The 17,854-nt window shown below is 46.0% G+C and overlaps 1 protein-coding gene across 1 annotated transcript; it reads right to left on the reverse strand.

Annotated features, from left to right (window-relative positions):
• Positions 1-3,230: 3,230 nt before the first annotated feature.
• Ptger2 (prostaglandin E receptor 2) lies at positions 3,231-15,137 on the reverse strand. The gene is made up of 2 exons (XM_032917715.1): positions 14,193-15,137; positions 3,231-4,169 (listed from the first exon to the last, which is right to left on the reverse strand). The coding sequence occupies exons 1-2, from the start codon at positions 15,033-15,035 to the stop codon at positions 3,942-3,944; spliced, it is 1,071 nt and encodes a 356-aa protein (XP_032773606.1). The 5' UTR covers positions 15,036-15,137; the 3' UTR covers positions 3,231-3,941.
• Between the last annotated feature and the right edge of the window lie 2,717 nt (positions 15,138-17,854).

Consider the following 17,854-nt stretch of genomic DNA (forward strand, 5'->3'; position numbering starts at 1 on the left):
CGGGCCCTGCCCAACTCTGGAAAACCATTAGATTTGGCTTAAGCTAAGTGAAATAAACAACCTTGTCCCAAGTGAGGGCTAATCGTTCCCCTCTGCCTTTCAAAGTTAAGTTATCAGATTCTAAGCCGGAGCCGGTTATTTTCCTTAGTCTGAGTCCGAATCGGAGCTGTCTTGACTCTACCGGAAGGTCAATCACTCTGCAAAGTGCGCGGATATTAGCGAGGAGAATGTTGGAGTTTAACAAGGGATCCTGAGCACAGGGTGAGATGGATTGGCCTCCTGTGCCAGCTTGGGTGGTTTGGGAGGGAAGTTTATACAGCATGGGGCTGGCTGTACATCGTTTAGGTTCTATGGTTTGAGGCTGGTAGTTTCTGGAGCATGGGGCTGTGCGGTGGTTGTCTTGGTTCTGAAGTTCTTGACACTCAGTTCTTCTTTTTTTTTCTCCCTCCATCTTTATTAAATTGGGTATTTCTTATTTACATTTCGATTGTTACTCCCTTCCCGGTTTCCAGGCCAACATCCCCCTAATCCCTCCCACTCCCCTTCTATATGGGTGTTCCCCTCCCCATCCTCCCCCATTACCGCCCTCCCCCCAACAATCACGTTCACTGGGGGTTCAGTCTTGGCAGGACCAAGGGCTTCCCCTTCCACTGGTGCCCTTACTAGGCTATTCATTGCTACCTATGAGGTTGGAACCCAGGGTCAGTCCATGTATAGTCTTTGGGTAGTGGCTTAGTCCCTGGAAGCTCTGGTTGGCTGGCATTGTTGTTCATATGGGGTCTCAAGCTCCTTCAAGTTCTTTCAGTCCTTTCTCTGAATCCTTCAACAGGGGTCCTGTTCTCAGTTCAGTGGTTTGCTGCTGGCATTCGCCTCTGTATTTGCCGTATTCTGGCTGTGTCTCTCAGGAGAGATCTACATCCGGTTCCTGACAGCCTGGACACTCAGTTCTTTTATGGACTTGACAGCAAACTTGGTTCTCTATCAGATCCCTAGAGAGCCAAGGCTCCGATTTAACAGCAGCACTTCCCAAATCTTTCTTGGAAAGGTGACTGGGGTTGCACTGAATCATCTGGAAACAGCCTAGCACAGAACTGACAACCAGGTTCCACTCCCGGTCATGTTAACTTAGGGCTGTCATTCTCTGGTGAGTATTCACTTGCCATTATTTTTCTCCCTTTTCACACCAACACCAGCTGGAAGCAGAGAACACAATCAGGTTCTTTTTTTCTCAGACTCAACCCCGGGATATGTAACATATAATGTAATGTATAATGTATATGTAATGAGTTTCTCTCATCTCCCTGGAAAATGCAACTAAGACAAGCACATCTGATGGGACAGGGTCTATACGGAAGACATCATTACGTACCTTCCAGGTATTACTTTCTTCTAAGTTGCCTTTGAAATGTCATGAATAAGAGGTGATTGTTGAGAGAGTTTTGGCATTCAGTTTCTTCTATCGAATAATTGTACAAATTGGTGCAAATTCTGATAACAGAATTTAGTTATCAACATGCAGGGAACAGAAGCACATAAGGGAGTGGAATCCTAGAGACTGACTAGTTCTTAAACGATGGCTTAATATTGAGGAAATGGTTCAGGGTTACAGCCCTGTTTTTGAAAACTTGAGGACCAGAATTTGGATCTCCAATTTCCACATAAGTGCTGGGTAGGCATAGACAGAGGACCTCCAGAGCAGGCTGGCTACTAGCCAGACTCACCATATTGGTGAGATCTTCACTTGATTGAAAGATACTATCTGAATAAACCTGGGGGCCTTTACACACACACACATACACACACACACACACACACACTTACACACACACACACTTACACACACACGGACACACACAGACACATATGTAAACACATGCACACACATGTACATACATACACACATATACACATGTACACACACACACATGCATGCACACACACATGCATGCATGAAAAAAGTGTGTATGCCATGCTTAAAGTTGGCCATAATAATGGAAATAAATAAATAAATAAATAAATAAATAAAGCAGCTTAAGTTTTGATATTGGGAGTGTATAATTTTGTTCCCATTAGTACTATGTGCATTTAAAAAATTTCTCCGGCATTCTTCTCAGTGGGTGTAGAGGCACAGTGTGGTAGACTGAGAGTCTGTAGTTAATTTTCTTTTCATTTTGAGATTTTATAAAGACATCCGATAAGAGGAATCAAAATTCCAGATGAAAAATAACCAGGATTTCCTGCTTAAAGATCATACCATGGACCTCATTATCCCCCTGCATGTAATTTCTTGGCATGAAACACTGGGTGGAGAGGGCGTATTTATTTATACCTGTCTAGATTTTTAAATGTTAAATTAAACTTTGTCTGCTATGCTTAAATCTATACAAACACAAACCATTTATTTATTCTTGTAAAAGTAAGAGCTGATTTGATTTGCATAATTTGTATCAGAGACGTTTTGTTACGCGGAGTCTTTCTAAATGATAACTAATTATAAAAAAAACAGGGCTGGGTAAACATGAAGCTTGGGAAACAACCAAGTTTAAAAAGTTAACAGCCATCCTATGATTTTATCTGCCGTCAAATAAGATGGTTATATTAATCTAATGACTGTGTCAGAATACTGAAAACTGATAGCAAAATTCTCTTTGAATATCAAGAACTCCACAAGATACCTCAAAAATTTAATTCATAACAATTGCACATTTTAAAAACTTGCCAAAGATTAATTTGATTTTTTTCTCTTTACTTTCGTTTTACTTAAAAGATGCCTACACTAACTGCAAACGGTCCATGGGGAGTGAGTGCATAGAAGACCTCTGCTTCCCTGATGTTTGGTTTTATAGTTCAGCTTGCAGCATTTCAGATGTGTTTACAGCATAACTCTGACTAAACGTACACGCTCACCAAAATACTTTAACGCTGAGTTTACACCATGCCAAACGTTTGGAAATATATTAAGATATGACTCATAGTTACATGATTTCTTCTGTAGTATGAATCCAAATATGTTCCCTCAATAAAATTACAGACAAAAGAGCTTGGTGTGGCACCATCAGACATCTTGTAAAGTGTATGTGTGTGTTAGTTATGTTCCTTAGGGTCAACACCAGAAGGATTCTAGCGTACCTGAAGAAAGGACTTGAGTTTTCAGAGTTTGATCCTATAATCTGGACTCAGATACAACTGTGAAAAATCTTCCCCCATCTGAAGAACCTGAAGAACACCAATTAAAATTGATATTTTTTAATTACTTCTTTGTGAGATACAAATTTCTGGAGTTTTCTTCAGTAGCCTCCTCACAATAGACAATACAGAATAAATAACCTGACAACATGACAGAGCTCGTAGAGAATGGGTGAACCAAACTGGCCATTAACCAAATCAGTGCACCCTTTCAAGGGTGACACAGTAGTGACCTGTGAGGACTCCCACATGAACACGCACAGTAAAATGGGGCCAATGACTTTCCACTTCATGATCCAAATAAAGAGTCCATTAAGCAACCACGAGACAGCAACTTGTCTGCTCTGGTTGCTCCACCGCTTGCACGAACTGACTTCCTAGAGAATGAGTTCCATTTGGTCTGACTGCGTTTATAATGGCAGTGCATCGACATTAGAACAGGAGGCAGTAACCACGGAGCGTTTTAAAACAAATTACGAAACCACACGCTTTGTCACCCGGCAGGAAAGCTTAAATCAACTGGGTCTTGGATGCAGCTGGTTGTCCCTCAAAGGCCACCCGATGTGAACTTTATGCATCCTCTGACACTTTCCACAAAGGGCCCCGTCATCACATGTGCAGCCCCAACCGCCTCGTTAAAGTCTTCTGCATCTGCTTTCTCAGAGCAAGGCCATTTGTTTACATTCCAGTCCTTTACGTTCCTCCAACGAGGCCATTTAAAGGCTTTGGCCCAGGTTCCCTCAAGCAGCGCATGCTCACAACTGTCCACAGAGGTCCGTCTGCTGGGTAGAACAGGAAGCTGGAGCTTCCGGTGCTCTCAGTGAAGTCCGACAACAGAGGACTGAGCGCATTAGTCTCAGGACTGGTGGTCTAAGGATGACAAAGACCCAAGGATCAATTATGGAGTTCACGGATAAAAATCTAAGAGCTCGGAGGTCCCACTTTTCCTTTCGGGAAGAGGTTTCATCCATATAAGCAAAGATCTGAAAGAAGCAGAGAGGAAAAACGACGTTAGGTCTACACTGTGAATAAGCCAGCTTAGATCCCGTGGTGTTTCTTGAGATCGAACCTTGTTTTGTGTGGTAGTGGCAAGCGAAGGGATGGGTGGCAAAAATCCAAACAAATCACGAAGTCGTCATTTCCCCGTGAACTTAAAGAAAGCGTGTGTTCTAAGGTTACCATTAGCACTGGCGTCTCACAAAACGTTCTGTCTTGTCATTGGGAATGGAGGGAGGTAGCGTCTGAAATAGAATCAGTTTTCCCCTCACAAGGTCTCATTACGTAGCCCCCTCCCCCACACCCGCTCAGATAGGATTACAGGTGCGAGCCACTGTGCCTTGCCAAATAGAGTGTTTTAATACGAGCAGTGATGGTACTAGTCGCTATTATTTAACTAATATGTGTGTTGTGAAATGTGCCGGGTCCTACTGGGAAGTGTAACAGATGAAGAAGAAGTTCTGGGAATGTTAAGAACATTTTACATTCCCAAATACCCGAGGTTGATGACTCTCTGCAGGAGAGCAGCAGAGCATGTCAGTTGGAGGACTGGCTTGAAGTCAACTCTGTGTAACTTTGGTATCATGGACAAGAAACTTTGCGAGCCCATAAGAAGGTGATATCGCACCTACTTCACATGCTCGTCGTAAGCAACACTTTGGCTATAATCCACGCTCTACAAAGAGTAAAGTTAGCTCTGACCTCGTCTCACCAGTGAGAACACAGCGGCAGCAAAGACTCGGGGAACTAGCCATGGACCTAAGGCTGTTTAACGGCCTAGTAAGAGCACAAGTCCAAGATGTCTGATGCTGGGACAGTGCTTACTTGGTGTTACATCCGGGTCAGAACTACAGCACTTCCTTTCAGAGTGGTGTCCTGAACCCTGGGGAGTGAATGTCCATCCTTGCGGAGATCAGGATTTTCAAACCGGTATTGGTGCTCTCATCTGACTCAACTCGGCCATTTGGTCAGAACTGACAGGGAACAGTCCGTACTTGGTAGCCATGACTCTTCAGAGAGGAGCCCAGATGTGGATCACACCTCATCATTTAGCTAACGCACTTATTCTTAATGCTCCGGGGACCTTCTGGCTTTGTCTGCGACTTAGGGAAACCATCTGTTTCTTCCCTGACAGGACACTCTTTTCCCAAAACAATCTTTTCCCTTTACCCTGGTACTCACTCCACAGCATCTGGGAACTGGATGTACTAAACGAAGTGTAGGGGGAGAGAAAGGCAGTCATCTTTGGGGTGCTTACGTCCAGACAATAGCAGGAAGGTTTGGCAGCCAGAGGTGTTTATGCCAGAGAATCTTGGCATAATGAGTGGAGAAAAGAGTTGGCAGATGAGTAAGGAAGAAAAGAATTGACCGTGGGTTTTCCAGAGCTCAGAGAAAAGAGTTAGGTGGGGCTGTGCGATGCCAAGCCAAGCCATGCAATGCAGTGCGTCAATCTAGTCTGTTACATTACTTTGGATGCAAAATGTTCTATATGATGAGTTCAGGAGGGGAGCTTGGAGGGAGACATTCGGTACTAGTGTACAGAATTCTGATAGATTAACACACACACATTTCGTGCACAGATAATAGCACTCTGTTGTAGAGAAGCCCATAGCTGTTTCCCATCTAGTTTAGCAGAGGACGCAGTAAAGCTGAGTTGGGCATGCAAACCAAGCACCATGGATGGGGTTCGGCGTCCTCATCCCCCTGCTCCACTCATGAAGATGAGGCAGGTTCGCAGCTCGGAATAAGCGACATCGTTTCTGATCTTGTTGGAGTGTAACAGGGTAACGAGCAGTGGGAACTGGTGTGGAGATGGAGACATTCTACGCTGTTTCTTTTCGTTTTTAATCCACGACGGCAGGTAAGTTTTAGAATTGCCCTAATATGCATTTTGGAGGGTAGCCAGTACTTCGTAGGAGATGATACAATTCTACTACATTTAGAAGGAAGGCTGACTTCAGACACCTTTGACACTCTAGGCTTTTGGTGTGGGCTTGGGCTTCTGCTTCTCCTTCAGTTATTTTTTATTTCTGCCTGGAATTTACACCTTTGCTCTCATGCACTCTGGATTCAATGCTATTTTAAGCGGTGTTGAAATCCATATGACATAAAAACACACCGTTTTAGCACTTTCAAGTGCACAGTTTAGTGCCACTAAGTACGTTCGATGTTCATGTAACTGTATTATAATTTTTCTACATTATGATATTTTATATGCGAGTATTTTTCTTTGCCTTGCTTGGGCTCGAACTTAGGGCCTCACTTATGCTTGGCATGCATTCTACCACTGAGCTATACTCCCAACCTTACGATAAGGTTTAGATATCTAAAAGTCTGTGGCTGGGGAGAGACTGCCCCTTCTTGGAATGATTAATTATTGCAACCGACAAGGGGCTCAACAGGGAGTATGTCTTTGCTGTACACATGACTAACCAGTCCTGAGACCTCTCTCATCTACAGAGCCCATAACCCTGAGTAATGTTCTCCTCCTTAAAGATCCAGGGTTCTGTCACTAAGGACTGCCCTGTAACTGACAGCCTGCCACAATTATACAATTTTGCCTATCCTAATCTTTTTACCTTGACATGCCTTTCCTGCCGAAACCCTAATAAAGGCCACGGCCCAGACCCCATCGTGTCCCCTGCCTCTTCTGCATCCTGACAGGTACAATTGGCCTTGACTGGGTTTTTCATGAATCTCCTCTTGGAAATGCTGTCGACTGACCTGAACATGAAAAAGTACCCATCACCATCACTCTGCCTCCAAACTGTAAGTATGAATTCGTGCACGTGAACTTCCTCCTTCCCCAGAACTTACCCTCGGTTCTTACGAATAACTGACATGTGGGAGACACAGGAATCACCGAGTGACATATTGGTGACATTTGAAGGTCAAATCCAGAGGTTGGGGGGAATGCATGAGCCTCCTGGCCCACACCACCACTATCCTCGCTGTGAGGAAAGTACCACGTGCGAGTCTAATGTGTGGAGTGAGCCAACAACTTGAGGCTCACCCCACACCATTTCTGAGACACATATGCAGTGGCACCAACGGGATTCTTCTGTTTCAGCCATGTCCGAGGCAGCCAGGCAGGCAGGCAGGCATCGATGGAAAGCTTCTTCTTGGCAGTGGCCAGGGACTGTCATTTAAACTACTTTCCTATCTTTTATCTGATACAAGTGGGAATCTTAGGGTGAAATGAGCACTTAATTGGGTTCAGCTGTGAGATCTCCAGGGGGGACTTAATACATTCGGTTGCACTGCTTCTTTGACTTATTCCGTCTTGGCTAAGGCGTGGCCTTTGGGGGCTTAAAACCTCCCCCACGAGAACGCAGAATCCTTTTAGAGAGGAGGAAGCCAGGGTTCAAAAGACTGGTTACTTTGTCTATGGCGTTCAACTGCAGTGGTGGGGTTCCAGCTTCAATGCCAGTCCCTAGACACTATCCTGACACCTCCATAGAAAGTCTTTGATGTGAAAGCTTCATGTGAGATTCACAAGTGACCACCTGGACACGAGGTATGCAGACACTTCTGTTCAAGGGTGTCGTGAAGGCCTGTGGCTCTCTTCTGTTTAAAGATGGAAAAACTGTGAGCTTTTTCCCACCAATACTTCCGGTCAGCTAATTGCAGGCAGCACTTGCTGAGTTCATCCACTGTCTGAAAGACACTGTGGTGTCCTAGGTGAAGGCTTTGCACAATTAAATTAAAAATTTTTTTTGGTTGTGGGGTAGGGGAGGGAGTGGGGCCATGCTTTAAAGAAACGCTTTCTCTCCAATCAGGTCTGCGGGACATGGAAACCAAGGTCTACTTCACATCACCAGGACAACCAGAGCATCGATATGGCTCCAGAGTGATCATGGCCTTGGCACGGTACATCTGGGAACTGAAATGAATACCGAGTGCTAAAGTCTAGAGCTCTGAGGAAGTGAGGGGCAGTATGATCCATCCACCCGGAGTCCTCTAATCCTAGTCTGCAGGCAGCTTTTAGAGTGAACTATGTGAGAGACCAGGAGGAAGTCAGACAGCCCTCTGCCAGGTAGACAGATAGGGAAAGGGGTCAGAGATAATATGGGTGGCAAACTTCCAGCTTTTTCTTCATACACCTGACTGAAGACAAAAGCCTAAAGACCTCTCTTGAGAGATGCTCCAGTTGTACTCACACATGCGCATTCTGACAGACAAGCCGGACAAACACAAGGCAGGATCAGGATTTGTTTACCCCAAACTTATGGACCTACCAGCCTCCCTGTCTTTGTCCAAACTAACCAACACTTAATTAGGGGAGGAAGATCCTTCACAGACCCTTAAACCCAGCCTTCAGGGAGAGGTGTGGCTTCAGCTTCCCCAGTGCCCCTGTGTTTTGCAGAGGGTCTCTCTGTGTGTATTGGCTGTATGCCTGTGTTTCCTCACCCCTAACAAAAGCCTTTCTTCACCTGCTGATTCTGTCTGCTGGGTCTGACACTTTCCCCTGGTGCTCCCCGTTACAGTGGTGATTTTTTTTTCCTGCCTTCAGTTTCCTGACTGACAGAGAAAACAAGCTCAGTCATGGCCCAGACAGCACCACATGTACTCTCCACAGAGAAGAAAACACCACCTCTTGTCCATGGGAAGTTTCTAGGTCCTCTTTCCCTTTTTCAGGCCCTTTCTATCGCACGCATGTTCTAATTCCAGAACACTTAATGGAGCAAAATGCTGTCACCAAAGTGTAGCTTACTGGACCCCAAGTGATGGGAGTTGAGATGCAGTAGACTTAGGTGAGAGGTCTGGATGAGGACTGATGGTCAGAAACTCAAAACAGGACAGGAAAGGCCAAACAAGTAGAACGGGTTGTAGATTAACTGGGGTTGAACCTCTACCAGGAAAAAGATCTGTTGTCTGCATTCCTGAATCATGGTGTCTATTTGCTTCTAAGTTCCTACTGTGAGGGGCTTTTGATTGCTTTGTTTGTTTGTTGTTTGTTTGTTGAGCTGAAGACCTGGCCGAAATGACAGTGACAATGCACTTTCCTGAAGGTGTAGTTACAAAGCTTGGATTCTGTGTTGGGAAACAGATGGTGGTTCATGCGTACTGCATATTAAAAACCCTCACATCCGTGTTTATACTCACAGGTGCCACTGCACATTAGCAAATGGGTGAAGTAAAAGATACCAGTGAAATCACTCGCACAGAGGGATGTTCTATTAAAAGGATATGTGCATTTAAATGTTCCCAACAATTGTCAAACACATCACTAACGATGTCTCAGAGACAGAGGGCAGTCCAGCCGTTCACAGGCATTCACTTCTCTGTCGTCACGATAAGGTCTCTCTGGGCATGCAGAGGTTCATAGGTTTCTCTTTTCTCGCTGCCTGAGCTTCTTTTGTTTTTGTTTTTCCAAGACAAGGTTTCTCTTGTATAATCCTGGATGTCCTGGAACTAGCTCTGAAGAGAGGCTGGTCTTGAACTCAGAGATCCACCTATTTTTATCTCCAGAGTGCTGGGGTTAGAGGCATGAGCAACCGCAGACTGGCTTTGTTGTTGTTACCATCAACATCATCATCATCATCATCATCATCATCATCATCATCATCATCACCATCATTTAAATTACTCCCTGAACCTTTATAGTTCCTATTCTTGTGACTGGCTAATTTCATCTGAGACTTTCACCACCCATTTACCTGACATTTTCCACAAGGAATAGCAGGAATGAACAGGAAACCCCAGGATTCTTTACTTCAATGTTTTCTATAGTGTAGTGATCAGATTTCCACTAATCAGATTTACTTAGAAATTCTAACCCTGGAGAGTTTGTGAAGAGGAAGATATTTTTAGAGTGAGCCAATACAGGCTTTTGAAATTTCAGAACTGAATAGAAGGCATAAGTACTTTATCCTAATGGCATGTGGAGAACAGTTAGTTTACCACGGTCAGAAGCTAACCACAGTTAGCCAAGTGCTGAGAAAGGGAGTGGATGTGGGTGGGAAATGGAGACACGGATCTGAGACAACACTGGGGGGTTCATTGTTTCCCGTGTTCTGCTCCTTTTCGAGAAGGAAAGGAGTTTCCATTTATCACTGGGAAATGATGACAATAACTGATTGACATGAGGAGTTTATTAATTTACATAGTATTCATTTAGTGAACAAATAGTTTAGACTGCGTTGTTGGTCTCATGTATGATTTCATACTGGGCAGTCAAACTAATGTCATTCCCTGAACACCGCGTGCTTTTTGAATCGCTAAATAAAGTTTTATGGGCATCCAAGAGACGTTGTATGTGAGGGGGTAATCTGATTATATCTTGATTTAGATTAGCATTCACACTAGCAATCTCCTAAAATCTCGGTCCCAGGCTTGCATGACACAGGACTGAGGGAAAAATGGAACATGACTGAAATAGCATGGAGAAAAAAAAGTCCCTGCTGATTTATTTTTAGTGCTAATAAGTTGGAATAAAGAGACAAGGTGGTCCAAATATTTATAATACTGTCAAAGTTCTCTTGTGAAACCATGGTTGGAGCTCCTCCCATGTTTCCCTTGAAATGAAGACTTTCTTCTAGACACTATTGCTACTAATACATAACGGTCTCAGTGCTTCAGACTTCCCATCCCAGCTCTCCTACTCCCTTGCTGTAGGTCTGGAGGTTACTTGACTCTTGTGCCCGATAGGAATCCTATTACCCATCTTGATGGTCACCGTGAAAACAATAAATTGAGGTAAAAATAAACACTCAGACCCTGAGTCTTGGGGTGCAACATTAATGATACACAAGGTTGAACTTGACTTTATTTTAGGGTACTGGACATTTTTTTTCCATTTTGAGAGTTTAATTTCCTGAATTTGGAAGGCCCTAGACTGACATCCTAGAAGGAAAAAGCAATTCTACTCTGTTCATGACCTGGGATGATGATGACCATCAATAGTTCATTGCTGATTCCAGATTTCCTAAGTCCCAGCTTCCTCCCCTGCCAGAGACCTGTGAAACCGACTGGGGTCCCACCAACCTTGGCCATGAAGGCTTCTCCTTGCTGTCTAGAGGTCTGACTCACTTTGAGGATCATAGGAAACAGTTCTTGCTATTCTGAATAAAAAATGGGAGGAAAATGATGGGTTGTTGCTGCATTTGAGAATATGAGAAAAATAATGAGGTAGAATACCTGGGCAAGTATTTTTACATGAGTGACTTTTGTTTTATTATTGATACGATTCTGGTAGATTGAATTAAATAAAGACATAATTAAAATAAATTTTGTTGGTTTCATTTTTAGAATGTGTGGCTTCAAGAAAAGTTCATATTGGTGGTGTGCATTGACTTCGTGTTGATGGCGCTAACGAAATCAATACCTGAATGCATTTGCGAGCTTCACCCTCTCTGTGCAAAGGATTCCTGCTCAAATGGTTACACAGATCTGCATAGGTTACATTTAGTGTGGCCCAAGTAGGGTCAAAGGACTTGGGAGGAAATCAGTCTTGGGGCATACGTTTGTAACAACAGAATGTGTGAGCATTAGCCATGAGTTTTGACCTGTCATAGCATCCCTGAAGTATCAGAAGAGCTCAGTAGTTCATAATGCTTAGCATGGGATGGGATGGAAAGATAACATACTATCAAAATTCAAGTTGTCAACGGGCAAAGTTGAATTTCTTAGGAGAGATGGTGTGGTGGTACTGTGATTTGATACTGTGACTCCTGGATTATCCATACTTTGTGAAGTAGTGATATCATGGTGATCCCCAAGGCAAGCCAGGGTGTCAGCTTTCTACTGTACTACTGGGGTTCTCTCTGCTCACTGGGAATCTTAACTATGGCCATTTGCAGAAGCAAACCCAGAGCACGGCTTGCTGACAGTGTCGATTCTAAGGGATGGTTTGGTGTAGAATCCATTTAAAACTTTCTCTGCGTGCCCCTCCCCCTAACAGCCACAAAAAGACGACTGAACAAGTGCGGAACTTCAAAGCAAGCTCGACTTCCTCATCCGTTCTAAGAGAATTTTGGTGCTAAGTCCTTTCTTTTTGGTAATTCTGGGGCCATCTCTGGCCTAACATTAAAAAGAGAAGGATAACAAGAAAACCCACGGAATCAACAAACCTGGGTTCACTGGGGCTCACAGCCACTGAATGGACAGCCAGGAGCCTACATGGCACTGACCTAGGCACTGTGCACAGGTGTTACTCTCTTGTGGGACTCCTAATAGTGGGAGCAGGGACTCTCTCTGAGTCTTTGCCTGCTTTTGGGAGCCCTCTCCTCCTGGGTTGCCTCATCTGGTCTTCATACAAGGGGTGGTGCCTCTTCTTACTGCAACCTGATTTGTGTGCTGTATTGTTGATATCCATGGGGGAGGCCTGCCCTTTTCTGAAGAGAAACAGAGGAGGAATGGTTGGGAAGGGCCGAGGGGAGGTGGGGGAAGGGACCAGGAGCATGGGGGGGGGTTGGGGGGACTGCAGTAGGGATGTACAGGGGCAGGGGTGGGTGTATGGCAATGGTTGATCCTTCTTGATTAAAAGTGACACTTACAAGGACACAGGGGACCTGTTGAAAGTCACAGCTTTTACTTTTTAAAATACAGTTTACCAAGATCACCAGTTGAACGGGAGCCATTTCTCTGCCCACTAGCCTCCGTTCAGTGGATTAGGAACGGAGAAACAATCCCTTTTCTGAGTGTTTTTTGCCAGCCTGGAGGCCATTCTCGGACTACATAAGTAGCTCGGGGTATTTTTATACATTCACTCACAAATAACAGAAAGAAAAATTCTTAGAGCAGACATCCTAGTTCCCAGCAGCCTGGGACAGACACATTGTAGAATGGTTGGAGTCTTCGTGAGACTAGATAGATAATGGTCGGCCTCCTAGCCCCACCCCCGAAAGCTAATGTGGCCCCAAACATAAAACACTCTACCCAGAACACAAAAGCACAGAAGCCACGTTCTTTTTCTGTCACGAAATTCCAGAACACAAACTCTCCTTCTGGAGTGTCTACGGAGACGCCAGCTCCCACAGCCTGATTCGTTATTTAAGGGGGCAGGGTGACCAGCTCCATCTCATTCCCACTAAATCTAACTTACCAGTTATGACCATCTCCTGTGACAGAGGAGAGGGACAAGTGTGAGGGCAATGGGGAGCAGAGAGCACAGAGAGCACAGCTGAGCTGGGGGCGGGGTTCTTATCTGCAATCCTTCCTCCCTGAGGAGGAATAGATGACAGGAATCAGAGGCAACCACTCGAGGGCAGGGAACAGGGGAGAGCAGTTTCTACAGCTTCTACAAGTTAGATGTTTGACTAGTGGAAGTCCCCCTTCCACGGCTCTTCATGAGAGACCAGGAGGCTCCAACTTTGGCTGTGCATACGCATTAGACTCCAGCAGCTCAGGATTTATTTCAGAACTCACTCTCAAGGCTGCCTCTAACTGGGCAACACCCATGTTTCTGTCCTGGCCCTGCCTCAGTTCCCCAGGCAGCTTTTCCCTCATCCCTGAGAGGTTCCAGCCGTTACTGCATTGATCTTTGTGCTCTCCAAGTGCACAGCTACAGAACGAGGAGCATCTAGGTGTGCTCTGGACAGTGACTTCAAGAGAATATTTTGTAACTTAATGTTCCTAAAGTCAGGTGAGAGAGGCTGTAAGCTTTTATACCTAGGACCCTCTGAAGGCTGTGGGTTGACAACTACATTTTACCTGGGAGAAATGAGTACACGGAGGAATGGGGATAGCAATGGGCCCCAGGGGTCGGTTTATAACAATGACAAGACTCCTAGGCTGGAAGGGACTCCCTCCTCTTCAACTACCCACCCAGGGAAGGGACCCGGTAGAATGTCCTTTAAAGTGCTAAGGTAAAGACATTCATATGCAAAGACAAGAGGAGGGAGGAAGGAAGTGGGTAAGGTGAAAAGGAAAGGGGAAGGCAATAGACCTTTGTCCCTTAGAGCATTTCCCAGCCAGGCTGTCAGAGTGTGACTGGAGGTGGAAAGGGTGAAAAGAGTTAGAGCAGGGTGCGGGCTGCTGGGCTGTGGAAACGAATGTGACTGACTTACTGTGAAAGGCAGGGAGCATACGGCGAAGGTGATGGTCATAATGGCCAGGAGAATGAGGTGGTCCGTCTCCTCCGCCATCGAAGTCCTTTCTCCTCTCCGGCGAGACCCGGGGCCTCTCAGGCTACTGCCAGACAATCCGCAGCGGCTTCTTTTGCTCCGAAGCTGCATGCGAATAAGGTTGAGGATCACACTGATGTTGCAGCCGAGCACAGCCACGATGAGCAGCAGGAGCACCGTGGCGTACAGCTGAAGGTATGCGGTCCTCCCGTGCTGGATAAAGCACCACGTCCCAGGACAGTACTGGACGTACTCCCCGTAGTTGAGCAGCGGCAGAGAACAGAAGAGCAAGGAGACCCCATAGATGGCAGGCAGCACCGCCAAACCCCCGCGGCGCGAGACGCGGCGCCTGTAGAAGTAAGGGTGTCCGATGGAGAGGTAGCGTTCCAGGGCCATGGCGAAGAGCATGAGCATCGTGGCCAGACTAAAGAAGGTCATAGTGAAAGCGAAATAGGTACACGCGCGGCTTTCGGGAGCCAGGGCTACTAGGGTCTGGTTTCTCGAATAAGAAGCCAGCACCACCGGGCTTATGAGGCAGGTCCCCAGCAGGTCGGTGAGCACCAGTTCCGTTACCAGCACGTGGAACAAGGAGATAGAGGTCCTGCTGCCGGCGCTACACCCCGTGTCCCCACGCCAGCGGCGCGCCAACAGTGCCAGCGCGATGAGGTTTCCCAGAACCCCGGCCGTGAACATCACCGAGCTGATGGCTGGGCTTTCGTCCGAAAGGAGATACTGACGACTCTCGCAGTTCTCCACTGGCCTGGAGTCATTGAAAGAAGTGTCCATGGTGGAGGGCGTTGAGGAGAGATGGTCTCTCCTCCAGGCAGGTACCAGACAGTAGGAGGGTCTGATGGCCCCACTGCTCCAAGACAGAGCAGGGAAAGGGGAGGGACCGAAATCCAGAGCTCCCTTCCGGCCCCCAACTCGCCCCAAGGGCAGACTTGCTTGGGTCTCCTGGCGGTGCGCGCACTGGCCTCTTCCCTACAATATCCGGTCGCTCTCGATGCTCCTCACCTGCCCCAGCCAGGGCTGCTTGACAGAGCATAGGGGAGCAGATGCTCTCTCCAGCGTCTTCCAGGGGGTCAGTCCAGTCGTGGCATCCAGGCAAGCTGCTACAGAGGGGCCAGGCAGGGCAGAGGCACACTGTTTGGGCTCTGGAAGGGGGCTGGGGGCGGTCCTAGCACTCGCACTGAGCTGGCCCACAAGGTCTTCCTTCCTGCGGGGTCTGTGGGTTGGAAGTTACAGTGCCTCTGACTTAAGTTCTGAAGCCTTTAGCTCTAGCAGAAGGCTGGGAACCAGCCCAGAGTAATAAGACTGGGGTAACAGGAACTCACCCAACTGAGGTTAAGAGAATCCAGCCCTGTGAGATGTGAAGACAGAGGCACAAAGACATCAAGACAACCTGATGTAAGAATATGAGAGACGTTTTTGTTTTCCTTAAAAAAAAAAAAAAAAAAAAGAAATCCAGAAAGATACCCAAGAAAGGTGGGACCAAAACTAGAAGGAACGAAAGGCAAGCCTGTCCTTGGAACCATGCACCCCACAGCATGGCCTGAGCCTTCCTTTAACAAGTGACAACTTGCTTAAGCAATTCTAACAAAACAAAACAGGAACCGTTCTTGTAATCCTCTAGAGTCATGTTTGTGGCCCCAGATGGAAAACAACTGCACTCAAGGGTTCTCTCCTGAAGCTCAGTCTGGAAGGAACTGTTGATAGCTTGTTCACATTCATCTCTCCACAGCCAGTCAACCATGAGGGCCCATTGGAAGGATTCATTCCCAGAGTGTGTCGGTAATTGACCAGTTTCACAATGGAGCTGACAGAAACCATTGTTTATCATCCGTTGTCATAGTTACAGAGTGGTTCAAAATGCAGCAGTGTTTCTAGACGTTCCAAGCCCAGCCTGACAGACAATGTGGGCAGTGGTAATGCTACTAGAAAAACATGTATCTCATGCAGGAAAAGGGAGTGTGCTGAGAAAGAAAGGTTTGCACAGGAGTCCGGTAAGAAGAAAAAGCAATGGAAAGATTATTTATGGAAGACACCTTAAGCTTACCATATTTCTGGCCTGGGGACTGGGGTGCAGAGGGTTTTCTACCAAAAGGGGCAAGCAGAATTTATTTTAGGAAACCCACCGGCTCATTTCCAGTGAGCAGTAGCTGTTTGCTCCACTGCTAAACTGTTTAGGGAATGGATGGAGTGGGTGTGAAACTCCTCTAGTTTTCTTTCAAGCTGTGAACTGCAGGCCAACAGCATCCTCAACGCTGCCACCCAAAGTGGCACTCTCCCATCTCCATCTTGTGTCATCTCGTCCCACGTGCTTGGGGGAATGAGAAGGGTATGCAGGCTCTGATGCTGTTTCCACTGTGTTTACTTTCCACATGATTTTATACCCTTTCTGTTTTTATGATTCCCCTTATCACAAAAGCCTCGGTGTAATTGTCTCTAGCTCTTTACTACATGGGTAATGGTGGCCAGGCTCTGCTGATTTCAATAGATACCAGAGAAAGTTCGCAATCCATATCCCAACACCCTCTGCCTTTATCTTGCTAGTCTCCACCCCAACTCAGTAGTGCACTGTGAGAGGATTCTCACAGAGGTGTGTGGACAGTCTAGTTTCCGATGAACAAGCTCTGTCTACATCACTTCCTCAATGAAAACCCCTCAAACCCTGGGATATGCACACCCTGCATGTGAGACAGCCTTGGGAATCCTTAGGGCAAACATTTAAGCAGGGAAGTCCTTGGTCTCAGGTGCAGGAAAGTTTGTCTACAGGACAGGTGGCTTTGGGTCTCCGTGAGTAATCCCTACTTAAAGGTGGACTTGTCACAAGAAAGAGACCAGAGCTGAGTCTTACAATTCTTAGAACTTCCTATCTTATCAATTATACTTCTGGGCTGCGTGCTTTCAGTTGCCACATATTCAAGTCACCATTTTTGTTTGTTTGTTTGTTTGTTTCTAGTATTGGACAGAAAGAGGTAACAGTTCTACTGTGTTCCCTGTTTCAGACGTATGACTGGATGGTTAATTTGCTATCCCTACCTCCTGGATGGTTAGACCATCAGGTTGGTTCAGTACATTGAATCCTCATCTTCAGTCACTTTGAGAGTGACTTCTTCCCATTTCTAATTGTGGTGTCGGCATCTCAGGACAAGTTCAGTTCATCCAGAGTCTAGGATGTCTGAAGGGAAAACATATTAACGCCCCCAGTTCTAGAATTGAGACATAAAGCTTTGCTAATTTTCAGTTCCTGTTCATGAGGCCATTGTGTTTGGGGAACACCATGTGATTAGTAATTGTGTGTCAACTTGGTCAGGCATGGGACGCCCAGGAGCTGACTAAACAGTATGTCTGACTATAACTGGAAGAGTGTTCTAAAGAGCTTAGCATCCACACTGATGGACTGACTAAAGCACATAACTGCTTCTGTGTGTGTGTGTGTGTGTATGTGTGTGTGTGTGTGTGTGTGTGTGTGTGTGTGTGTGTGTGTGTGACATCTGGTCAGTTGCTGACTGAATAGAACGAGGAATTTAGGTGAAGCTTGATTCCCAGCTTGATTTGGGGGATTGATCTGTCAGTGACATTCCTGATTCTCAGGCTTTCAG

The sequence above is a fragment of the Rattus rattus genome, chromosome 12, assembly GCF_011064425.1.
Source record: "Rattus rattus isolate New Zealand chromosome 12, Rrattus_CSIRO_v1, whole genome shotgun sequence".
Lineage (NCBI taxonomy): Eukaryota > Metazoa > Chordata > Mammalia > Rodentia > Muridae > Rattus > Rattus rattus.